This window comes from Podarcis bocagei (genome assembly GCF_964188305.1).
Source record: "Podarcis bocagei genome assembly, chromosome: 8".
NCBI classification, from domain to species: Eukaryota; Metazoa; Chordata; class Lepidosauria; order Squamata; family Lacertidae; genus Podarcis; species Podarcis bocagei.
Window position 1 is genome coordinate 90,313,767 of NC_138133.1, and position 26,345 is coordinate 90,340,111.

Below are 26,345 nucleotides of genomic sequence, written 5' to 3' on the forward strand. Positions count from 1 at the left end.
GGTGGAGTTGAAACTGGAAAGGGAATGTTGGTCTGCACGTCAAGGTAGCTCCCATGCTCCTCTACTGATTGGGAGAACTTGGCTTGGGCTGTAGGTCCAGTTTACATGTCAGGCTAACATAGATGTCAGCACAACCTGCCCAAGTGGGGATGAGCAAAGTAACCCCACCGACCTCTTCTAATGCAGGCAGTGGAAGAGCTGCAATGTCTTGGTTTCACAGTCCTGGCTGCTTGAACCAGGTATGATGGGCATCTTCAGATATCTAAAGGGCTGTCATATGGAGGGTGGAGCGAGCTTGCTTTCTCCTGCTCCGGAAGGTAGGCCTCGATCCAGTGGATTAAGTTACGAGAAAGGAGGTTCCAACCCAACCATAGGGCAGAACTTTCTGACAGTAAGAGCAGTTCGACAGTGGAACAGATCTCATGAGATGGGGTGGACTCTCCTCCTTTGGACGTTTTCAAGCAGAAGTTGGATAGACATCTGTCATGAATTCTTTAGTTGAGATTCCTGTATTGCAGGAGGTTGAACTAAATGACACCCCCCCCCGGGTCCCTTACAACTCTGTTTCTGTGACTTCGAAGAACTCTGAGCAGTTTCAAAACAAGCCAGCTTCAAACCAGGGGAGGGCACCGTTACGGAATCTGCCCCATACCCCTACCCTAAATTTCATGTTGCAATAGGCTAGTTTGCATTAAGCCATTGTGTGCTCTGCTGCCTTATTGGGGTGTTGGAGGGGAAGGCTTGCTCTTGTAAGGACTAAGCATGCATCCAAGGAAATGGGGGCAATTGGCAGGCCCCCAGCTGGCTCCAGCCCTCCGGCCGGTGTGCTGAGCAAACTCCAGTCCTTGGTGCAGCATAAATCTGTGACACAGGCTTTAGAAGACACTGCACGCTATTCAGCAAACAGAAGTGGCACGAGAGACTGAGCATATTTACAAGCAGGTTTATCCAGCGTAGATCAGGACAAAAGGAAACACGTCTGATCTCCTTTGTGTCCAAAGCAAACAGCATAAGCAAAAGCTATACACACAACGGAAGTTCCCAGCAAGCTGTGCTGGAATGTAAACAGACATGTGACATGCAACAATTCCACATGCCTGTTCCTTAAGTTGGAATGGAATTCTAAACAAGGACGTGGCCCATTTCTGCACAGAACTTGTCTCATCAGCACACTTCGGGATGGGCATTGCATGGGATCAGATATGTGGTGCATTAATGTCTGCAGAGTCAGCTCTACATGAATAGATTAATGATGTCTGGGAACCAAGGAAGCAGCTGGCATCTGCTTATATATCCCATCAACAAATCCTTCTGGGGTTGCTGTAGAGAAGCTTCTAAACAGCCTTTGCTTTGAAACCTTCCAAGCTGCTGCTGTGTTTGGCCCGGTGAGACCCTACTGAACAGGGGCTGTGAGGCCAGACAGGTTTTGCGTGTTCTTAAGATGGTAATAATCCCACTAATGAAACAGCTACGACTAAGCCTGATAACTAGCAGGAAGGTGAAATTCCATCTTTGCTTTGAAATCGGAGAGGAATTAAGAATGGGAACATTCGGTAATTTCCACGGGCCACGTTGCATCCCCTTAATTAAGCAAACGCACCTCAACGTGAGCAAAGAAGCAGGTGCAATGCTCACACCTCTGTATAGTTAAGGAAATCACACTCTCTTAGCTCTGAATGCTGCACCTCCTGGGCTCTTAACACAGGTTGGCCCTATTTCTGTATCCCACTTAGGATACTAGAATCTGGTGCCTCTCTCAGCCTTGGGGTGAGAGATTTCTCCATGTCCTCTTGCTAGCATTGGTCAAAATGTAATGTAGTCATTGGATTATTTTTTAAAGCCAAGTGACAGCAGCCACGAAATTAAAAGACGCCTGCTTCTTGGGAGAAAAGCAATGACAAACCTAGACAGCATCTTAAAAAGTAGAGACATTACCTTGCCAACAAAGGTCCGTATAGTTCAAGCTCTGGTTTTCCCAGTAGTGATGTATGGAAGTGAGAGCTGGACCATAAAGGCGGCTGATCGCCGAAGAATTGATGCTTTTGAATTATGGTGCTGGAGGAGACTCTGGAGAGTCCCATGGACTGCAAGAAGATCAAACCTCTCCATTCTGAAGGAAATCAGCCCTGGGTGCTCACTGGAAGGACAGATCCTGAAGCTGAGGCTCCAAGACTTTGGCCACCTCATGAGAAGAGAAGACTCCCTGGACAAGACCCTGATGTTGGGAAAGATGGAGGGCACAAAGAGAAGGGGACGACAGAGGACGAGATGGTTGGATAGTGTTCTCGAGGCTACCAGCATGAATTTGACCAAACTGTGGGAGGCAGTGGAAGACAGAAGTGCCTGGCGTGCTCTGGTCCATGGGGTCACGAAGAGTCGGACATGACTAAACGACTAAACAACAACACAAGTTTCTTATGGGATCATGAAATTGTTAATGGAGCTTTGATTCTTAATGCTTCGGTGTTGGGGTGTTCAAACAGGAGGGACTGCTTTAGTTCTCACACTGCTTTCCACTCGTAATAAATGGCTGCTGTTAAATCCTATGGTTAAAAAAAAAATCAGCGGTGGAGAGGAAATTTGTGGGCAGTACGCAATCATGGTTGGATTGCATCCTGCTGTTCAAAGGTAAAAGTCACCTCATTGGCCCAACCATCACTGATCAATGCCTGAGCATCTGCTGTGCCTGCAAGGGATCTCTAGTTCTGTCCCTGGCATCTCTAGGTAGCAGAGATGGGAAGAACTTGCTGCCTAAAATTCTAGAAAGCCACAGCTGGTCAGTGCACACAATACACTGATGGGTCTGGTTCAGTATAAGCTTTCCCTGTTTCTATATGTGAACTGCGTGCTTCGCAGAGCACATAGTTAAGCTACGGATTCACTTCTGCAAGATGTGATGGCCATTAACTTGGATGGCTTTAAAGGAGAACTGGACAAATACAAGGAGATGTAAGTCTATCAGCAGGTACAGTGGTACCTCGGGTTACGGATGCTTCAGGTTACAGACACCGCTAACCCAGAAATAGTACCTCGGGTTGAGAACTTTGCTTCAGGATGAGAACAGAAATTGTGTGGCGGTGGCACAGCAGCAGCAGGAGGCCCCATTAGTTAAAGTGGTACCTCGGGTTAAGAACAGTTTCAGGTGAAGAACGGACCTCCAGAATGAATTAAGTTCTTAACCTGAGGTACCACCTGAGGTTGATCTTGAGTACATGAGACTCTCAACAGTCTCCTCCAGCACCATAATTCAAAAGCATGTAGGCACTCTGTATATTGGAAAGGAGCAAACCAGTGATATTTTAGGGAGCAGGCGGGGCCCATGACTTACATCATTGGCGCCTACACAACACAAACACTGTTGCTGTCTGTAGGTTTTATTCTATTTGTTTTTTATCTTATCTTTTGGAAATGTACATACAGTGTTTTTTCCCGGGTTTTTTGGGGGGTTGCAAGGGAGTGGGGCCCTAAGTTATAGCTTGCTTAGCTTATGCGTAAATCCGGCACTGGGTGGGGTGGCTGATGGTTCGTGGTCCCGCAAGGGGATGGAGAGGGCACGCCATGCACCGCGATCCCTTCCCGAGTCTGGCGTGCGCGCTCCAGCCGCTTGCCCTCGGCCTACATCTCCCAGGCGCCTTAGGGGGGAGGCGGCGCCTGCCCTCCTGCCGCCCCGCCCAGGGCTGCCCCCTTGGCACGTGGGGGAACAGGGCGCCGCCGCGGGACTCCGGAGCTTGGTGTCCTCGGCGCGCCTTCGAGGGCGCACAGGGCGCAGCGGCGGGCGCGTCTGGGTGCCATGGGCGAGCCGGGTCCCCCCGGCGCGGAGGCGCCTCCGCCGTGGCGCGGCGGGTCTCTGGCGCTGCTCACCGACCTGTACCAGTTCACCATGGCGTACGGCTACTGGCGGAGCGGGCGGCACCGCGAGGCGGCCGCCTTCGAGCTCTTCTTCCGCCGATGCCCCTTCCAGGGCGCCTTCGCGCTCAGCGCCGGCCTGGCCGAGTGCCTCGCCTTCCTGCGCGCCTTCCGATTCTCCCCGGCAGGTGAGCGCAGGGTGGAGGGGGGCGCAAAGGCTTTGCAAGTCAAGGAAAGGGTGCAGGGGGGCGGGGGTCTTCTTCCCAGGGAAGCACTCTGCACATGGCCAGAGGCTCCGCGCTTCAGGCAGCCGCGCAGCTGAGCTGATCGATGGGGAGGAATCATAGAATCCTAGAGTTGGAAGAGACCACAAGGGCCATCGAGTCCAACCCCCTGCCAAGCAGGAAACACCATCAGAGCACTCCTGACATATGGTTGTCAAGCCTCTGCTTAAAGACCTCCAAAGTAGGAGACTCCACCACACTCCTTGGCAGCAAATTCCACTGTCAAACAGCTCTTACTGTCAGGAAGTTCTTCCTAATGTTTAGGTGGAATCTTCTTTCTTGTAGCTTGGATCCATTGCTCCGTGTCCGCTTCTCTGGAGCAGCAGAAAACAACCTTTCTCCCTCCTCTATGTGACATCCTTTTATATATTTGAACATGGCTATCACATCACCCCTTAACCTCCTCTTCTCCAGGCTAAACATGCCCAGCTCCCTTAACCGTTCCTCATAAGGCATCGTTTCCAGGCCTTTGACCATTTTGGTTGCCCTCCTCTGGGAGGAGGCGGGGAAGAAATAATAATAATTTATTATTTATACCCCGCCCTTCTGGCTGGGTTTTCCCAGCCACTCTGGGCGGCTTCCAACAGAATACCGACATACCTCGGGATGAATACGCTTCACCTTAAATATTTTCGGGTTGCGCTCCGAATTAGGTAACCTTTCTAATTTGTGAGGTTTGAAGAAGGTGGTTAAACTGCTTTGTGGAGCGACTGGCTTGTGTGTTGAGCGTATGGCTCTCATGGGGCAGGTCTGACTTCCTGGGTTGCAGGATGTGTCCTGCCAAGTGAAAGGGGAGCTAATTCTCAGCTGTGTTGAGAGCAACCTTGCCGGGTCCACTTCTGCTCTGCAAATAGCTGGGTAATGGACTCCCTTTTCCCATAGGACTTAAGAAGCCCATGTAACTCAAAAGTCTGCATGTTTTTACAGCACATGCAGGAGCTGATCTTGCAAAAGAGGTCAGTTCAAAAGCATGCCAGTGCAAGTAGATAAATAGGTACCGCTCTGGCAGGAAGGTAAATGGCGTTTCCGTGCACTGCTCTGGTTCTCCAGAAGTGGCTTAGTCATGCTGGCCACATGCCTCGGAAGCTGTCTGCGGACAAACGTTGGCTCCCTCGGCCAGTAAAGCGAGATGAGCGCCGCAACCCCAGAGTCGTCCGCGACTGGACTTAACTGTCAGGGGTCCCTTTACCTTTAAAGGTAAAGGGACCCCTGCTTTCGAACTGCTAGGTTGGCAGGAACTGGGACCAAGCAAGCCACGGGGATTCGAACCGCCGACCTTCTGATTGGCAAGTCCTAGGCTCTGTGGTTTAGACCACAGCGCCACCCGTGTCCCATACCTTTATCTTTAGGTGGAGGTATTTATTTAGTGCCTGGTGCACGATGGGAAGTCCCTGCCCCGAGGAAGATACAATCTAAATTTTGATACGAGAAAAATGACAGAGGAATTGAGGAGGGGGAAGTGGAAGTGGAGGGAGGACATAAGTGCCTGCAGGATCAGGGGGTTTGCCCTGCCAGACTTAAAACTTTATTATGAGTCAGCAGCTTTTTGCTGGCTGAAGGAATGGCTACTTCTTGAGAATGCAGGATCAGGCCCATGGCCCATCCAGTCCAGCATTCTGCTCTCATAGTGGCCAACAAGATGCTGTTATGGGAAATCCGCAAATAGGATTTGAGCACAAGAGGAAAACTCATTTCCTGTGGTTTCCAGCAACAGGCACTCAGAATCATTGCTGCTTCCCACTGTGGAAGCAGAGCATGTGACCACTGCGGCCCTGATCCACGCCCCCCCCCCGTGCTTTCCTCTTCAGCTCTTTTTCAAATGTGGCCTGACATTTTCCCATTTGGCAGATGCCAGACCATGTGCTAAGTGAAACATTTACTTCGCCAGAGTAGAAAGGCATTTCCCTGGGCTTTGCAGATATTTCCTGATATCGCTGGGTTTCCCGAGGGCTTCTGGCACCTTTCCCTGCTAACCTTTGATCAGCAGGGGAGAAAGAACCTGTTCTCTATGTAAATTTCCATAACTTGGAACTGGGAATGGAGGTGGCAAGGGAGAAGAGAGAAGAGGCTTTGCTTGACTGAAATTTGGGCGTGGGAAACAGGAATGAGTCCAGCTATGCAGCAAAGGCTGTTTGTGTGTGTACATAATTATGCCTTTACCTCCTGTGACACCTAACCCATGCGCCGTCTCTGTCACAGCCTTGTGGACCGAGTTAAAATCCTGATAACCCGTTCATCTAAAAACACCAGAAAATCATCTATCCTTGAAAGTGGTATCTCAGACTTTGCTTACAGACAGTCCAGTATCAATTCAACAGAATTTTCTGTGTACAGTACAGTGGTACCTCGGGTTACATACGCTTCAGGTTACATACGCTTCAGGTTACAGACTCCGCTAACCCAAAAATAGTGCTTCAGGTTAAGAACTTTGCTTCAGGATGAGAACAGAAATCAGGCTCCGGCGGCGCGGCAGCAGCAGCAGGCCCCATTAGCAGGTTAAGAACGGACCTCCGGAACAAATTAGGTACTTAACCCGAGGTACCACTGTATTATCTTAAACAGATTTTCTCCTCCAACCAACCATAATAATAATAATAATATCTTTATTGTCATTGCCCCCTCTCGGGGACAACGAAATTACAGTGGTACCTCGCAAGACGAATGCCTCGCAAGACAAAAAACTCACTAGACGAAAGGTTTTTTCGTCCGCGATTTGCCTCGCAAGACGAATTTCCCTATGGGCTTGCTTCGCAAGACGAAAACGTCTTGCGACTTTGTTAAGCCGTTTAAACCGTGCTTCGCAAGACGGAAAATTCGCTAGACGGCAAAAATTGCGGAACGAATTAATTTCGTCTTGCGGGGCACCACTGTATTTGGCTGCTCCATCCACCCAGGTAGGGCACTCCACACAAAATCAAAACAACTATAAAAACACTAATTAAAACAATACAGTCTAACACAGCAAGGAAGATTAGATGACTTTCAAAGTCCAGGCTTCCCATTCAGGGCCGAGATCGCTCTGGAGAAGAAGCTGTTCTTAAGACGACTCGTTCTTGTCTTCATCGTCCTGTATCTCCGTCCCGACGGCAAGAGCTCGAAGAGACAGTGACCAGGATGCGATGGATCTTTTACTATGTCCAGTGCCTTCCTATGGCACCTTGTGGCATAAATCTGCTCTAAGGTGGAGAGTGGGCAGCCAACAATGCTCTCTGCTGCCTTAACAACTCTGCACAACCCCAACCTGTCCTGGGTAGTACAGCTACTCATTTATTATATGCTTAATATATATTTTCTGTTTGTTTGTGCTCCTTCCTGCCAGCCAGCCACGCATCAAAAACCCCTCTTCATATTTTTGTTTTTAATAGTTGAAGTTTTGTTATGTTTTTTATGTGTGTGGGAAACAAACAACTCAGAGTGGCTGGGGCAACCCAGAGAGATGGGGTGGGTATATATAATAAAATAATGAAATTGTTGTTGTTCAAACGTAGAATCTTAGAGTTGGAAGGGACCCACGGGGTCATCTAGTCCAACCCCCTCAATGCACCCTGTGCACGGATGTTGTTTCACCAGTGACTCTGTCATGCCAAGTTCTTGTTTTGAAGGCAGCCCTGTTTAGGGAAGCTTTTAGTGTTTGATGCATTAGTGTATTTTAATAGTTTGTTGAAAGCCTCCCAGAGTGGCTGGGGAAGCCTAGCCAGATGGGCAGGGCATAAATAATTAATTATTATTATTATTATTATTATTATTATTATTATTATTATTATTATTATTACTACTACTACTACTACTACTACTACTACTACTACTACTTGTTCACACCGTGTAGCCTGGTGCCGGAGTCCCCGTTGTCATTCTGTGGCTCTAGAGCAGGGTTCAGCAAACTTTTCTACCAGTGGGCCGACTCACTGTTGTTGTTATTATTATTATTATTAGTACATTTTATTTATACCCCGCCCTCCCCAGCCAAGACCGGGCTCAGGGCGGCTAACACCAGTATAAAACAATTGTTTGAAATACAACTTAAAAACAAGATTAAAATACAACATTAAAATACAGCCTCATTTCAATGGAAACTCAAATCAAAAACTTTCTGGGGATGAAAACGTCAAGTCTTCACCAGGGCCAGCTGTCCAGACTGGTCCTACGTGGGCCAGAAAAAAGCCAGGGAAGTCCCCAAATAGGAGTTCCATCACAGAAGGAGAAAGGAAAAAGGAAAGAGGGGGAGGGGATCAAGTTGATTCCAAGCCAAAGGCCAGGTGGAACAACTCCGTCTTACAGGCCCTGCGGAAAGAAATCAGATCCTGCAGGGCCCTGGTCTCATGAGACAGAGCGTTCCACCAGACCGGGGCCAGTGCTGAAAAGGCCCTGCCTCTGGATGAGGCTAATCTGACTTCCTTAGGGCCCGGGACCTCTAGGGTGTTGCTATTTAGGGACCTTAAGGTCCTCCGCGGGACAGACCCACAGGACAAGGTGGTCCCGTAGGTACGAGGGTCCTCTAAGGAAGAGAGGGAGGGACAGGTGGGATACATGCCCATGTGGCTCCTCCACGTTACACGGAGATGTCTTCCTGGTTCATAAGAACATCAGAAGGGCCTGATGAGTCAGGTCAGCGGCCCGTCTAGTCCAGCATCCTTTTCTCACAGTGGTCTGTAGGAAACCTGCAAGCGGTACCCGAGTTCACGAGCATCTCTCGTCTCCTGCAGTTTCCAGCAACAGGTATTGAGAAGCATCTGTGGAGTTCGAGGATAGCCATCCTGGCTAAGCAGTCGTCCATAGCCCTCTCCTCTGTGAATTTGTCCAGTCCTCTTTTCTTTTTTTCCCTTTTCTTTTTTTAAAAGATATTTATTAAAGTTTCACAAATTATATAATCGAACACAACAATACAAACAAACACAAACAAGAAAAAACAAGGATAATTTCAAATCCTTATTTTCCTAAAACTTACTTCCCCGACCTCCTCATACCTCCCCTTTCTGCATTCCAATTTCAGATAATTAGTTCAGCAAATCCTCACCCTTAATTTTATCTAATTGTTAACCTTTCTTTTCTTTTAACTTAATCTTTACAGCTGTAATCCACTTACTTTCTAAAGCCGCATCATTTTAACACTCATTAATTTTACAATGTTTCTTAAGATAGTTCTTAAATTTCTTCCAATCTTCTTCCGCCGTCTCTTTTCCCTGGTCTCGGATTCTGCCAGTCATTTCTGCCAATCCCATGTAGTCTATCACCTTCATCTGCCATTCTTCCAGAGTGGGTAGGTCTTGTCGTCCAGTCCTCTTTTCAAGCCATGTACTGTATTTTTCGCCCCATAAGACACACCTGACTATAAGACGCATCTAGTTTTTAGTGGAGGAAAGGGGGAAAGCCCCTTTTTTTTGAGGATCAGCTCAAAAGTTGTTGAGCTTACTTTGCAAAGGGGGGGAAAATCCTGTTTTTATGGGGTTCAACTCACAGTTCTGCAGATTCTTTAGGAAAGGCAAGGGAGCCGTTTCTGCAGTTTCCAGACAGATAATCTAATCAGCCAGTTACACGTCGCTGGGGAAACAAACAGCCTTCGCCTGCAGAACATTCAACAGTGGAGGCCTGGGCAAGGGACCGGAAAGGGAGCTAGCGATCAACCACACATAAGATGCACAGACACTTCCCCCTTTTAGGAGGAAAAAAGTGTGTCTTATGGAGCGAAAAATACGGTAGGTTGCTGGCGCTCCCTGCCTCCTGTGGCAGTGAGTTCCGCAGTTTAACTCTGTGCTGCAGGCAGTGCTTTCTTCTGCCTGCCCTGATTCCCCCGAATCTTCATCCCCGCTCGCAGCTTCACATTGTGATTCAGCTGGGATTTGTCCTTCTGCTGGTTGCATCACATCCCAGCACGAGTTTCTTCCCTTTGTGGTTTGGGCTGTTGTTGACTGGACGATGTTAACAAAGCCCAGGGCCATGGATGAGTAGAAATAATGAGGTTGGGTTTTGCAAACAGAACAGATAAAAAAAAAATGAAGGCCTGGCAAACAGATCTTCTGAAAGTATTTAGGGTGTGTGTGTTATTGTGGCTTTTTTTGTGCGTCTAAGAGCACTCGTCCCCATGGTTTTATGTATTATAATTTTTATTAAATTTCTAAAATTTCACAATTTGACTTCAAATCAAATAATTACATTGCTGAAATCATTTAATGTGTCAATACGAATGGGAGTTGTTAATATTGCAGTTGCTGTATAAGGAATTGTTATTTTTACTGGAGTGTAATGGAAATTATGTAATAAGAATTTGGAATGCAGGAATAAAGTAAATTGTCAAACCATCAATACTAGCATGTCGGGGCCCACCTAAGTTTTATAATTTGGCCTCTGAATGATTGGTATTAGTAAGTGTATTATAATTTGGCATTGTTATAATGAGGCTGTTATTGGATCGTTGTAATTGAAAACTAAAATAATAGTAATAATAATTGCATTGCTTTGTAAACTGACTTCTGACCCACACCTCCAGGTTCATATATCAGACTCTTATCTATTACAGAAATCTCTATAATACAATTACTTCATCATTTTTCTCCCTCTGCTCCCATCTCTAACGCTGTCCGCAATTTCATTTCACTATAATTATTTTCCAGACAGGTCAAGAGGGGCCTCCAAAACACTTGTCCCATGTATATGTGCTTGTTCGTTTTGCTGCTCTTTGCTGTAACAGAATCTCGGAAGAGGTCTATAATGCAAAAATATGATGTACAAATCAGCTAAAAGTGTTCCTCCAGAACACTCAATTAAAAAAGAGAAACATTGGAGCCCTTCCTTCCCAATCAAAAGGCAAACGCCAAAACCATCACCTCTAAAAACCCAGCCATATCAGCACCCACATGCCTAAGAAAATAGGAACACCTTCGCCCAGTGAAAAGCGAGCAATTTATATACATCCATACCTTGGAAGTTGAGCAGAATCCATTCTGGAAGTCCATTCGACTTCCAAAACGTTCGGAAACCAAAGTGCGGCTTCTGATTGGCTGCCGGAAGCTCCAGCAGCCAATCGGAAGCCCGTCGGACGTTTGGCTTCCAAATATAGTTCGCAAACCGGAGCAGTCATTTCCAGGTTTGCAGCGTTTGGGAGCCAAAACGCTCAAGAACCAGGCTGTTCGAAAACCAGGGTACGATTGTACGGGTTTCTGGAGGTATGACAGGATTGGGCAAGGAGGTCTTAAGCTGCATCCTAACTCTGTTCAGCTTAGTCAAATGCTACCTGGAGAAAAAGGTAGTGTCAGTGGATCTCTTAATTTAAAGGCTCAGGTTTTTTCCTCCTCTGATAGGCTTGGACCAGCTCCTTGCTCCTGATCAGGGTTTGGATCTGGTTTGAGTTTTCTCCAGCTTCTGTTGCATAGAGTTGCTGCCTTAAAGCGACTGATTTTGTGGTGCTCAATATAAAAATCTGCTTCTGCTAACACCATTTTAAAGAAAATAGCAGCTGGGAAAGCCGAAAGGGTGCTTAGTTTTGGTTTTTTAAAAACGCTTTCAGCTTTTCTGGGCATCGTGCCTTTTCCTTCAAACTGTCCCTTGGAAACTTCCCCTGTCGCTCACTGTTTCTTGGTGTGAATCCTTCCTTTCCAGACATCAAGTATCTCGAATCTGTCCTTCCCGCTACCACAGAGAAAGCTTTCTTCGATTACCTGCGCACGGTGGACGCGTCTGAAGTTTCCGTCTCCGCCGCTCCAGAGGGATCCGTTGTCTTCTCCCGGGTGGGTGTTTCCAAGGAGTAGTTTCTGCCTGCGAGATGTTGATTGGACAAAGGCGTTTGGGGTCGTACATTGAGAACCTCTCGCATCGCGCGCACAAACACACAAAGGCATCTTCAGACCTGATAGGAAATGCATGTTTGCACATCTGCTGGGTGGGACCAATCGTCTTTGCTGAATTTGTCTATTTTAGTCAGCTTGTGGTGGTTATTGTAATCCATGTGCTAATTGTTCTTGTTTGCATTTGTATTTCAGAACATCTTTTCTAATTGATTTGTGTTGCTTTAAATAGTGGTGGTTTTTAAAATATATTTTTATAACGTTGCAAATTGCCTAGCTATATTATTATTATTTCTTACCTTTATTTGCCACCTTTTCCTTCAAGGATTTCAAGATTCTCCCCCACCTCCCATTTACTCCTCACAACAAGCCTGTGAGGTAGGCTAGTCTGAGAGGCAGTGATTGACTCCAAGGTGAGCTTCATAGCTGGATTTGTCTCCCAGGTCCTAGTCTGACACTCTAAACATTCTGGCTTTCTTTGAGCTTACGAGGGATTATATATCAATTAATATTTTTTGTTCTCAAAGCTACCAGCATGAGTCTGACCAAATTGCGGGAGGCAGTGGAAGACAGAAGTGCCTGGTGTGCTCTGGTCCAGGGGGTCACGAAGAGGCGGACACGACTAAACGACTAAACAACAACAAATTTTTTTGCTGCAAAGTCTGGGGGGGGGAGGGAAAGCACCATGTTTTTCGCCCCATAAGACGCACCTGACCATAAGACGCACCTAGTTTTTAGAGGGGAAATGCAATGAAAAAAATATTCTTTAAAGGGAGCTCTGAGCAGAGCTTGTATGCACCCCAGGCTCTGCTCAGCGCTCCCTTAAAAAATTTTTTTTTTCTTGCATCCCCCCTCTAAAATCCAGTCAGTCCCTTCTCTCTCCTCAGGGAAAAGCCCCCAAGAGCCGCGTGGAGAGTGCGTGTGGCTCTTGGGGGCTTTTCCCGCCTGCATTTGCTCCATAAGATGCACACAATTTCCCCTTACTTTTTAGGAGGGAAAAAGTGTGTCTTATGGAGTGAAAAATACGGTATGCATTTTTGCCCTTTGTTACCTAAGTACTTTTAACAAAAGGTGCTTCCTTTTAAAACTTCACCTGAAGGAGCCTTCAGATGCAGAAGAGGCAGGCCTGTAGGGGGTGATGCATGGAGTTCTCTAAAACCGTAGCAAAAAATGGCAGGTCCTGATTGGTTGCAAAGGAGTCTGTGGTACAGGTGTGTTTCTGAATTCCTTCCTGTAGGTGCCGGTGCTGCAGGTGAAAGGTCCCTTGCTGGTGATACAGCTTCTAGAGACCACCTTGCTGTGTTTGGTGAACTACGCCAGGTGAGGATGTGAGCGGGGGCCGGAGGACCGCTTTTCTTCCGGCCTCTGTGTTTTGGTTAACACTGACGGCAGGATCATGTTAGAATTCCTGCTCCGTGATTGCAGTCATGGGATTGTTGACTTTCACATGACAGTACAGTGGTACCTCGGGTCACATTCGCTTCAGGTTAGATTCACTTCAGGTTACAGACTCCGCTAACCCAGAAATAGTACCTCGGGTTAAGAACTTTGCTTCAGGATGAGAACAGAAATCGTGCTCCGGCAGCCCGGTTGCAGCAGGAGGCCCCATTAGCTAAAATGGTGCTTCAGGTTAAGAACAGTTTCAGGTTAAGAACGAACCTCCAGAACGAATTAAGTACTTAACCCGAGGTACCACTGTATATGTTTTGACTCCACAGCATAGGAAGTGACGGAGACAGGATGTTTGTGTTACTGTGTTCCGTGAAGTGGGACTATTGTCCTTTGTTCTTTCTCTTTGCTGTCTGATGAGAAAGAGCAAGGAGCTAAAGCAGAATGCTCCGAGTGTGTTATATGTAAATAAAGTAGATTAGCCAAAATGCTGAGCTGCTGAGGTCTGTTACGCACAATGCGCAAACTCTGCAGATCCCTAAGTGTGCCGGTGTCGGTTGGCATTGGTCGCTGTGATGTTCAGGCTGAAGAAAGCTTGTGAAGCTCCCGAACGATCGGCCAGGAGGGAGAGAACATGCCAGTCGGGCGTGTGTCTCTGCTAAGGTCCTACTCGAGTGTAGGCCGAACTCCTGACAGATCTGTAGTGCTGAGACTATAATTGATGCACATCGCCCCTGTGGACTCTGGACTTGGGGGTATAGGGTGGCAGGGAAATTCTCCTAGAGGCCGCTTGGCAGATTGCCAGATTCCTACACGGAAGTTGCTTCCCGCAAGCGGAAGACAAAGGAGCCCTTTGGAGCAGAAGGGGCAACGCTCGATGCTTCTGCACATTTAAAAAATTGCTGTGTTTGCACCACTGTTGTGAATTCTGTGTGTGGGTTTGCAACCGGTGAAGCAGGCTTCCATTAGGCCTGGGGGGCAGTGCATTTTCCAAAGGACTGGAGATGTCATAAGGTAAAGGGAGCCCTGACCATTAGGTCCAGTCGTGGCTGACTCTGGTGTTGCGACGCTCATCTCGCTTTATTGGCCAAGGGAGCCAGCGTACAGCTTCCGGGTCATGTGGCCAGCAGGACTAAGCCGCTTCTGGTGAACCAGAGCAGCGCACGGAAACGCCATTTACCGCCAGAGTGGTACCTATTTATCTACTTGCACTTTGATGTGCTTTCAAACTGCTAGGTTGGCAGGAGCAGGGACCGAGCAACGGGAGCTTACCCCATCATGGGGATTCAAACCGCCGACCTTCTGATCGGCAAGTCCTAGGCTCTGTGGTTTAACCCACAGTGCCACCCGCGTCCCCGGAGATGTCATAATTGGATGCAAATGTCTATCTAGAGATGCATAGAGGATTTTGTGGGACTGTGTGGAGAACAGGGAGGGCGCATTCAAACATTTGTCCATCCGAACTTTAGGAAAACAGTTTTTCTGGATCGAACACACAGCCCAGCCATGCTTGGAGGTTTTCCCCCTTTCACCTGGTGTCCCTCAGCCATGCAGATGTTATTGGACTCCAGTACCCATCACTCCCAGCCAGTGGGGCCAGAGGGTCAGGGATGATGGGGGTCGTGTTCCGGCAGGCATCCTGGAGAGCACCACGTTGGGGAGTCCTGCTCTCTAGCCCAGCCTTTCTCAACCTGTGGATCCCCAGATGATGTTGCACTACAACTCCCATCACCCCTAGCTAGCCAGGCCAGATTTCAGGGATGATGGGAGTTGTAGTCCAACAACATCTGGGGGCCCGCAGGTTGAGAACCGCTGCAGACGCTCTTTCTAATGTGCACTTCCATCCAAGAGCAAAGAAGGAATTGTTCCAATAAAAATCCCAGCAGTGCATTAAGGAAACCCTCTGCTGTGTAATAAAAGGATCGGTTAATATTCAACCTGAATTTTCCTCCTTGCAGCCTCGTCGCTACGAATGCTGCCCGATTCCGGCTCATAGCAGGCCCGGACAAGAAACTCATGGAGATGGGGCTGCGTCGTGCGCAGGGACCGGACGGGGGCCTCTCTGCATCCAAGTATTCCTATGTGGGGGGTAGGTTCTGACTCGTGACTCGCCCTTCGCTGGCCACTAGGCGGCACCACCTGCCTTGCCCTTGCTACTGTCACCAGAGAATTCCTTTTGGGGTTTGGTCTCTGCCCATACCGACACCACGAGGATCCAAAGAGCTCGTAAGCTAGGTTTGGGAAACACCTGGGGACGTCTGGGTGTTGCTGGACTCCAGCTCCCATCAGCTGCAACTTAGGTGGCCAGTGGTCAAGGATGATGGGATTTGTAGTCCAGAAATGTCAGAAAGGCCGCAGGGTCTCCATCTCTACTGTAATGGAAGGAGTGATGCTTGGAGATTTGAGGTGGAGACCTCCAGCAGGACAGGACAGCCTGGTTGGGTTTGGTTATGGGGTTTGATGGATTCGGGGCAGGGTTCATTGCAGAAGCCCTTGAGCTGAGCAGAAAACAGCCTGGTCCCCTTAGTTTTAGCTGCTCTTCCTGAGATTTTAATCCTCCCCCCTTTAAACCCTGAAAATAACAGCACTCATTCACAGTTACGGTCACAATTAGGGTTTTTTTTTTTGTTTTTCCTTTGTTTTGTGCAACTTGCTGACTTTTTGCAGATATATTCTCAAAATTTTATATGTCTGTATTAAATAAGCAACCCTGAAAAAGGAGGCCCAAAGCCCAAAGCCTTCAAGCCATCCCTCAAGACTCGGCAGATGCACCTCTTATGAAGAAGACTTTTCCTTCCCAAATGCATCCTTCCTATTTTCTCCTATCATGGTTGAAAGCAGTACACTGCGATCGCAGAGATCACAGAGAAACCAGTAGGAGAACACTTCAATCTCCCAGGACATTTTATACAAGATCTCAAAGTAGCTGTTTTACTACAAAGGAATTTCAGAAATAGACTGGAAAGAGAAGCTGCTGAATTGCAACTCATTACCAAACTTAAAACCATGGAGAGACCTGGTCTGAACAGAGACATTGGATTCTTATCCCATTATACATGACTAAGCCATTTCTCACCTTCTCACCCCTTGCCTTTTCCTGTAAGACCCATTACAGTCGTTAAGAGTCGTCAACAGGCTCATCTCAGCTATCTGCCAATCTCCCATTCCCACCACCCTTCTGAGTAATACCCCTCCCCACCTTCTCACTATATAGAAGGATCTGGCAACTTCTGTTTCAGTGTATCTGAAGAAGTGTGCATGCACATGAAAGCTCATACCAAGAACTAACTTAGTTGGTCTTTAAGGTGCTACTGGAAGGAATTTTTTATTTTGACTATGGCAGACCAACACGGCTACCTATCTGTAACTGCGATCGCAGTCAACTTTTGTGATTTCAGCTAAGAGAGAGATAGTAGTAGTAGTAGTAGTAATAATAATAATAATAATAATAATAATAATAATAATAATAATAATAATTTATTATTTATACCCCGTCCATCTGGCAGAGTTTCCCCAGCCTCTCTGGGCGGCTTCCAACAAAGTATTAAAATACAGTGGTCTGTTAAACATTAAAAGCTTCCCCAAACAGGGCTGCCTTCAGAGGTCTTCTAAAAGTTTGGTAGTTTTTTATTTCCTTGACATCTGCTGGGAGGGCGTTCCACAGGGAGGGCGCCACCACCGAGAAGGCCCTCTGCCTGGTTCCCTGTAACCTCACTTCTCGTAGGTATTGGCGGCCGCCCCCAGTCACCAGACTAGCTGCCGCATTCTGGATTAGTTGTAGTTTCCGGGTCACCTTCAAAGGTAGCCCCACGTCGAGCGCATTGCAGTAGTCCAAGCGGGAGATAACCAGAGCATGCACCACTCTGGTGAGACAGTCTGCGGGCAGGGAGGGTCTCATCCTGCGTACCAGATGGAGCTGGTAGACAGCCACCCTGGACACAGAATTAACCTGCGTCTCCATGGACAGCTGTGAGTCCAGAATGACTCCCAGGCTGCGCACCTGGTCCTTCAGGAGCACAGTGACCCCATTCAGGACCAGGGAGTCCCCCACATTCGTGATAGCCTATGCTTACCCATGGAGGCTCACTTCCGATTTGGTTCCTGCTGAAGGCCTGGTGGAAATGGGTCCTGGGAAACATGCAACCTCCCCCGCAAACCTGACACAAGTCCCTTCTCTTCCAGGGTTCGATTTTACCAGCAACGTCCTGGCCGGGAAGCTCTATGGGATTCCAGTGCGGGGAACTGTAGCGCATTCTTACATCTTGTCCTTCACCTCGCTGGCTGAGGTGAACCCGCGGGTTAGTATTTGGGGGGGGGAGAGACTTGACAGGTTGCAGAGGCATGGAGAATGTTTTAATTTTAGCCTTTCCTTTTTTTGCAATTTTATTTATTTATTAACATTCTTATGTTACATCGGTAAAGAATATCACATTACAATACAGTGCTTATTATCATATAATTTTCAACATGTATACAAAATTTATGTACAAAGTTTATATACCTAAAGATAACAAAAAAGGAAGAGGGGAAAAAACAAGGACAAAAAACTTTTCCAAAGTCATATCTGTACCAACACTTTGGACTTCCTGTCTATCTCGTATATTCCTTTTTTACAGTTGAATGTACTCTTATTAATATATATTTGTTTACATTTTGTCTAATACATTCCTATATTAATATGTACCCTTGGTCTTGTTTCTCAACTCATCTTTTTAGCCTTTCCTGATTGTTGATTTTATCTTCTCGAAAGAGTTGCTTCTCCCTCTTTTGCTTCTCAATCTACCGTTTGCTCCTCTTCGTAAACCTGGTGCTTTTGCTTTTTAAAAAACAATCGAGCGGTGCGTAAGTTTTACGGAATAAATGCACCAATGAGATCGCTGGTGTTGGGATACTGCCAGGGAGATAAAGTCCATCATGGCCCCAAGCCGTCTGCCGGACGATCCATCGATCTCCCGTAGACACGCAGTATCATCGATTAGCGACATGAGTTTCTAGAAAATATCTTGCCACATTCTAGAGCTCATGCACACTCTATCAGCAGATAATGCACAGCCAAAGGTTGCACGCAGGAGAGCATTATTTACAAGCTTTATTCAGCGTTGATCAGAACAAAGAAAGACATGACTGCCTGCGTCAGTGTCTCCGACAGAGAGAGAAAACGAAAGCAATAGGAAACATCCTGTGAACAGGACATGCGCAGACTCTTTGACTCACAAAGCCTGCTCCCTTTTAAGGTGGAACGGAAATATCCTAACAGCTGGGTGGTCGGTCCAGAATCCCAAGATGGCGACCGGGCCTGGATTCTGACAGCTCCTCTGTTCCTCTATGCAGACCCTGATCCCACGACACGGAAAGGAGCCTGTGGATTTTCTGTCCTTAGTGGAGACATGGCTGAGCCGAGTTTGCCAACTGCTGCAAATCCCGCTGGAGACAGTGAACCATGGGGAGCTGGCTGCCTTCGTCTCCTACGCCATCACCTTCCCACAAAACTTCCAGGGTCTTTTGGACACCTTCTGTGTGATGAAGTAAGCTCTACACTCCAAACTTAAATTCATTATTCTTGACTGCATTCACACCCCAAGGTCTCTTGCCTCCCTCCTCGTTTTATCGCCACAACAACGCTGTGAGGTAGGTTAGGCTAAGAGGCAGGGACTGAGCCCCAAGGCTACACACAGTGAGCTTCATGGCCGGGTGGGGATTCGAACCCTGGTCTCTTCTCAGGTCTGGCACTCTAACCACTGTACCACACTGTTCTGAGGCCAAGTGCTTACGATCGGAGGTTACATTGGGCTTTGCTTTGTTGTTGTTGTTTAGTCGTTTAGTCATGTCCAACTCTCCGTGACCCCCTGGACCAGAGCACGCCAGGCCCTCCTGTCTTCCACTGCCTCCCGCAGTTTGGTCAAACTCATGCTGGTAGCTTCGAAAACACTGTCCCACCATCTCGTCCTCTGTCATCCCCTTCGGAATGGAGAGGTTTGATCTTCTTGCAGTCCATGGGACTCTCAAGAGTCTCCTCCAGCACCATAATTCAAAAGCATCAATTCTTTGTTTATTTTTTTAAATTGTTATTTGTGTGAACTGTATTGTATAATTCTATGTTTATTTCTAAAATCTTAATAAATATTATTTTAAAAAAAAGCATCAATTCTTTGGCGATCAGCCTTCTTTATGGTCCAGCTCCCTACAAACTTATATTTATACAATACAGGGATCAGTCTAATTCTGCCAAGATGTTTCCTTTTTATTCCATAGTTTTCTAAATATTCTTTAAAAATTCCCCAATCCTTATACAGTGGTACCTCTTCACTTCAGGTTACACACTCGGCTAACCCAGAAATAATGCTTCAGGTTAAGAACTTTGCTTCAGGATAAGAACAGAAATCGTGCTCCGGCGTCGCGGCAGCAGAGGGAGGCCCCATTAGCTAAAGTGGTGCTTCAGGTTAAGAACAGTTTCAGGTTAAGAATGGACCTCCGGAACAAATTAAGTACTTAACCTGAGGTACCACTGTAGACTTTTTGTTGTGGTTGGCCTCGTATGCTTCCTGTCGCTTTTGCTAGCTGCAGATATTCTACCATTAGGATCTGCCAAACTTCCATCTGCCTTACGGTTTCTTGCAACCCCTTCGCTGCCCACAGGAGCGGCATCCCGAACTTCTGTGCCGTCGCCCTGGCGCTGAACGAGCTGGGCTACCGAGTCATTGGCGTCCGCCTGGACAGCGGGGACCTGGCCAAGCAGTCGGTGGAGATACGGCGAGTGTTTCGCACCTGCAGCAAGCAGTGAGTGTGCTGCTGTTTCCCCTCGCGTCCCCCCCAGATTTGACCTTTCCAGGCGGAGACGTTACCGTGGAGCTGATGGCTGCTGATCAAGCCCTGATTCCAGCCAAACTCAGGTCCATCTCTAGATTTCTTTTGCTTCTCACGTTCCTCAGTGGCCTGTTTCACCGCCAGTGCTCAGGCGAGGGGTAGAGAACAGAAGGCCATTGCTCCAAATGCAGCCCTCCTCTCTCCCTTGCCCTCTGGGCCCTCGGGAGAAGGGCCACAGCTCAGTGATGAAGTGTTGGCTTTGTTTGCATATGGTCTCGGGTTCAATTCCCGGCATCTCCAGGTCTTTGGCGATCCCTCGTATGTGAGTAAGATTGTCTTCCATAAACATGGTTTAGCAATGAGTCCCTAATGGGACTGTGGAGGCCAATTCTAGTTCCACACCTCCTTCCACAGTGGGGACATAGGTTTCCGGGTGGGAGTTGATCACGGTGTGGATTTGCCAAGTGTGCCTTCCTCTGAGCACGTCTCTCCCTTGCGTCCTGAGTTCGAGTGTCTTCAAAGCCCATGACACCTTTGGTAAAGGCTGTTCTTCAACTGGAGCGCTCGCAGGCCAGTGTTTCCCAGTTGTCAGTGTTTATACTACATTTTTTAAGATTTATAATAATAATAATATAATAATAATAATTTATTATTTATACCCCACCCATCTGGCTGTGTTTCCCCAGCCTCTCTGGGATGCTTTCAACAGAATATTAAAATACAATAACCTATTAAACATTAAAAGCTTCCCTAAACAGGGCTGCCTTCAGACGTCTTCTAAAAGTCAGGTAGTTGCTGTTCTCTTTGACATCTGATGGGAGGGCATTCCACAGGGCAGGGGCCACCACCGAGAAGGCCCTCTGCCTGGTTCCCTGTAGCCTCACTTCTCGCAGTGAGGGAACCGCCAGAAGGCCCTCGGAGCTGGACCTTTGCCTTGAGACAGTCTTTAAACCTCTTTTGTTGACCACCAGCATTATGCTTTCCATGTTAAAGTTTGGAATAGAGCAGTTGCTTTGGAAGACGATCCTCAGGCATCCGCACAACATGACCAGTCCAACAAAGCTGATGTTGAAGAATCATTGCTTCAACAGTTAGCAGGGCTGGGAAGACCCCCCGCTCTGAAACCCTGGATTGTGTCTGCCAGTCCGTGTGGACGATACTGAGATAGATCACAGAATCTGACATAGACTTCCAATGTCAGAAGGTTCAGCACAGATACACGAAACAATTTCTTTTCACAGCACATAGTTGAACTGTGGAACTCCCTGCCACAGGAAGCAGTGATGGCCACCATCTTGGGATGGGTTTAGTAGAGGATTAGGCAAATTCTTGGAGAAGAGGGCTATCGAGGGCTGCTAGCCAGGATAGATATTCTCTGCCTCCATAGCAGGAGGCAGCCATGCTTCTGAATCCCAGTTGCTGGAAACCACAGGAGGGGAGAGTTGCTCCTGTATTCGAATCCTGCTTGCGGGTTTCCCACAGGTATCTGCTTGGCCCTGTGAGAACAGGATGTTGGAGTAGATGGGTTCGCTTTGGCCTGATGCAGCAGCCTCTTGTGATCAGGGTGGATTTGATTTATCGTATATTTTTGCTCGATAAGACTCACTTTTTCCCTCCTAAAAAGTAAGGGGAAATGTGTATGCGTCTTATGGAGCGAATGCAGGCTGCGCAGCTATCCCAGAAGCCAGAACAGCAAGAGGGATTGCTGCTTTCACTGCGCAGTGATCCCTCTTGCTGTTCTGGCTTCTGAGATTCAGAATATTTTTTTTCTTGTTTTCCTCCTCCAAAAATTAGGTGCGTCTTGTGGTCTGGTGCGTCTTATAGAGCGAAAAATACAGTAGTTTTTATTTTTATCATCTACAATACTTATTTGTTTTATAGTACAGTACATTGATTATTGCTTTCATTTTATGGCTCAATGGTCTCATTAGATAGCAAAATTCATGTTAAATTGCTGTTTTAGGGGTTTTTTTAAGTCTGGAATGGATTAATCCATTTTGCATTACTTTCTATGGGAAAGCGCATCTTGGTTTTGGAACGCTTTGGTTTTGGGACGGACTTCCGGAACGGATTAAGTTTGAGAACCAAGGTGCCACTGTACTCGTTTTGGAAACTAACCACTGAAGATTTGTAGCTCCTTGTCTCGTAGGCATTGCAGGGGGTCAGACTAGACAACCCTCCGGGGTCCCTTCCAACTCTACAATTCTCATAGCTGTCAACTTTTCCCTTTTCTTGCGAGGAATCCTATTTGCAATAAGGGAATTTCCCTTAAAAAGGGGGAAACGTTGACAGCTATGCTCATGTCCTTCACTTCACCAACCTCCACATTTGCTCCAGGGTCTCTTATAGAGCGAAAAATACGGTAAATCAAATCCATTTAAATCACTAGTCAGTAAGACTTAATTTAAATCTTTTTTCTTTTTTTTTAACAGAAAGACTCATTCTTGCTAGTATAATCTTAATATTTACAACCAGATGAAGGTTTCGTTTTTGGAATAATAAATTTTCAGAGAGTAGTTTTTACACTTATATCAAAAATTGCTGATTTGGTTATACTATAAGAAATACATAGGCAGATAATTATGAAATTATTGTGAGGTTTAATAAATTAACTGTTTATATTTGGACAACTTTTCTGCTGTACTTTATTGGAAGGAGAACAACAATCATTTCCTTAATAACAATTTAAACAATTTATTTAACTAAAACAATTAACATTATAGCATATGTATCCATGTTTGTTAACTGATGTGGTTAAACCTTTTTTAAAAAAACCCTCAGTCTGAGTTTTAGCACACATGAAAAACTTAAAACAAATCCGTATTTCCTGATGAATAGCCTTTGGACTCTAATGTAACTTAAATAGAAAATCTTGAGAAATATTTTTCCTCCTAAAGCATTTTATTTTAAAAATCCAATTTAAATAAAAAATCCGATTTAAATTTTAAAAATTGGGTTGTTGTTGTTTTTAAAAAATGTGATTTTTATCCACCCTACTTGTGATGTCCTTATACTGCTTTTTTGCTTGTCTTGCCATCCAGCTTTCAGGTCCCCTGGTTCGAAGCAGTCCCCATCGCCGTGAGCAACGACGTCAGCGAAGACAACCTTCGGGAGCTCTCTCAGGAGGTGAGGACATGCTTGCTCTTGCACGAGTTTGGTGCGTGGGACGGGGAGACTCTCTGCGAGCAAATAATTGCAGCAGGTAATAGCAATAATTACCTGCAGCAGCATAGCTCAAATTATTCGGCGCTCCAAGGAAGCCCTGTAAAAGTTTGTCCTGGCCAGGTAAGGAAAAGAGATCGCAGACATTCGGTATTATTAATTTAATAATCATTTATTATTTATACCCCACCCATCTAACTGGGTTTCCCCAGCCACTCTGGGCGGCTTCCAACAAAATATTAAAAGTACAGTAAAGCATCAAACATTAAAAACTTCCCTTAACTGGGCTGCCTTCAGATGTCCTCTGAAAGTCAGATAGTTGTTTATTTCCTTGACATTTGATGGGAGGGCGTTCCACAGGGCGGGCGCCACCACCGAGAAGGCCCTTGGAGCTGGACCTCAGTGTCTGGGCTGAACGATGGGGGTGGAGAGGCTCCTTCAGGTATTCTGGGCCGAGGTAAACTGGACACTATCAGGAACTTAGATATTCCAGGTTCCCTAGCCTATCGGAATGTTATTGTGAATATTATAATACTTGTCTCTTGCCCATCTGACTGGTTTGCCCCAGCCACTCTGGGCATCTTCCAGCAAAATATAAAAACACAGTCAGATGTACATCTTTTCCCTTTGGCTTCACTGTCTTGGAAATTGGGGTGGGTAGTTGGGGAAAAGTTACTGATTTCCAATAATAATAATAATAATAATAATAATAATAATAATTCATTATTTTTCCCCCAGCCACTCTGGGCGGCTTTCAACAGAACATTAAAAACAGAATAAAACTTCAAACATTAAAAACTTCCCTAAACAGGGCTGGCTTCAGATATCTTCTAAATGTCAGATAGTTGTTTACTTCCTTGACTTCTGATAGGAGAGCATTCCACTGGGCGGGCGCCACCACCAATAAGGCCCTCTGCCTGGTTCCCTGTAGCTTTGCTTCTCGCAGTGAGGGAACAGCCAGAAGGCCCTTGGAGCTGGACCTCAGTGTCCAGGCTGAACGATGGGAGTGGAGACGCTCCTTCAGGTCTACTGGGCCTTTGAGGCCGTTTATGACTTTAAAGGTCAGCACCAACACTTTGAATGTGCTCGGAAATGTACTGGGAGCCAATGTAGGTCTTTCAGGACTGGTGTTATGCGGTCTCGGCAGCCGTTCCCAGTCACCAGTCTAGCTCCCGCATTCTGGATTAGTTGTAGTTTCCGGGTCACCTTCAAAGGTAGCCCCACGTAGAGCGCATTGCAGTACTAGCTATCATGGTCCTTTCTGGGTCATCCCTCAGCCAGCAAGACGAAGACTGTCATTTTCTGAGTCTTACAGGGTGATACAGCGGTTTCACCCTCAAAGGCCTAGCGATTAAGTAGATTCCACACGCAAGAGTTTGAAGATGACTCTTCGCTTGCAGGACGGCAGCTATTAAAAGCAGCATCGTGCATGTATACTAAGTCCAGTGCAATGGGTTTCTCTCCCTTGAGCCCAGGAGAGGGTTTTCCTGCTTCCAAAACTCCTTCGTCGCAGGGCGTATGCTGTCGGTCCACAGCTCTGTCTGTCCGCACAAACTCAAGTGGGCACGACGTGTCCACACTCAGCAAAACAACACCCATCAGCTTGATTGTAAACCACGAGCAAAACTCAGAGTGCTAAAATGAAGCATTTACCAATGAGAAAAACTGAGAATAATGTAAGGCTTTCGAAAAGTTAAAATAGCGATAGTCTGGAAAAAGATTAAAACATATACCAGCTTTCTAAACAGCATGTTGCTTTACAGTGTTTCGCGAGCTGCTCTGTGATTCTTTTTATAATATGAAGTGGTCTAAAACATAAATAAATATGATTCTCCCCTTTTTGCAGATGATCGGGGGATCATGTTGCCAGATCGGGGGATTTGTTTCTTCATTCCATTGGCTTCTGAGCCACCTTTCAAAACCTAATTATTTTTCCAAAGTAGCAATTATGACTTGGCCAAGTAGGCTGAGGGCCTCTGGTCTATTTAGAGCAAGCTGTTCTAGCTTTTACTCTGCCAGCCCTTTTTCGTGGCAGGAGAAGGCGTTGAAACTGACCTCCTTTTGAGTTTCTGAGAGTTTCGGCATGTTCCCGCGGCGGCTGGCTGCTGTGTGGGACGCAGAGAAGCGCCTGCGATGCCCATTAGCCGAGGGCGGACAACTCAATTGTTCTCTTTTGCTGTGTCCTCTTGCCAGGGGAATGAAATAGACATGATTGGCGTGGGCACTCACCTGGTGACGTGCACACTTCAGCCGTCCCTGGGCTGCGTCTACAAGGTAAGCCAGTTCTTCCACAGAGACGCGCTTGCAGGGCCAGAATTTCTTGGGCTCTGCGGTTCGGGTCAAATCTATCCTCTAATGATTAACAGAGGGGGAAAGAGAGTAACCTTTATGAGCCTGCTGGCGTGATGTTGTTGTTATTTAGTCGTTTAGTTGTGTCCGACTCTTCGTGACGCCATGGACCAGAGCACGCCAGGCACTCCTGTCTTCCACTGCCTCCCGCAGTTTGGTCAGACTCATGTTTGTAGCTTGGAGAACACTGTCCCACCATCTCGTCCTCTGTCGTCCCCTTCTCCTTGTGCCCTCCATCTTTCCCAACATCAGGGTCTTTTCCAGAGAGTCTTCTCTTCTCATGAGGTGGCCAAAATCTTGGTGCCTCAGCTTCACGATCTGTCCTTCCAGTGAGCACTCAGGGCTGATTTCCTTCAGAATGGATCGGTTTGATCTTCTTGCAGTCCATGGGACTCTCAAGAATCTCCTCCAGCACCAGAATTCAAAAGCGTCAATTCTTCGGCGTTCAGCCTTCTTTATGGTAGCTTTTCAGAAACGGGGATGCATTGGGAGACAGAATTTTATAAATGTATAAGCCAGCTTTTGGCAAGCTGGGGCCTTCCAGGTGTTTTGGACTACAACTCCCATCAGCCACAGCCAGCATGACTGGCTGTGGCTGATGGGAGTTGTAGTCCAAAGGTTGCCAAAGGCCAATAAAAGCATTATCTACTAGCAGTTGAGGTATTAAAGGAGGACTTGGGCTGGGTCTCTCTCTGAGAGCCAGTGTGGTGTAGTGGTTAGGAGCGGTAGTCTC

The 26,345-nt window shown here is 46.9% G+C and overlaps 1 protein-coding gene across 1 annotated transcript in view; it reads left to right on the forward strand.

Annotated features, from left to right (window-relative positions):
* Positions 1–3,728: 3,728 nt before the first annotated feature.
* Positions 3,729–26,345, forward strand: part of NAPRT (nicotinate phosphoribosyltransferase) — a 37,961-nt gene continuing 15,344 nt past the window's right edge. The window contains exons 1-9 of the mRNA XM_081204735.1: positions 3,729–4,034; positions 11,724–11,851; positions 13,146–13,228; positions 15,256–15,386; positions 17,480–17,595; positions 18,629–18,822; positions 19,934–20,074; positions 23,143–23,227; positions 25,457–25,537. Coding sequence (XP_081060861.1) covers positions 3,791–4,034; positions 11,724–11,851; positions 13,146–13,228; positions 15,256–15,386; positions 17,480–17,595; positions 18,629–18,822; positions 19,934–20,074; positions 23,143–23,227; positions 25,457–25,537 — 1,203 coding nt within the window. The 5' untranslated portion in view covers positions 3,729–3,790. The remainder of the gene's footprint in view (positions 4,035–11,723; positions 11,852–13,145; positions 13,229–15,255; positions 15,387–17,479; positions 17,596–18,628; positions 18,823–19,933; positions 20,075–23,142; positions 23,228–25,456; positions 25,538–26,345) is intronic.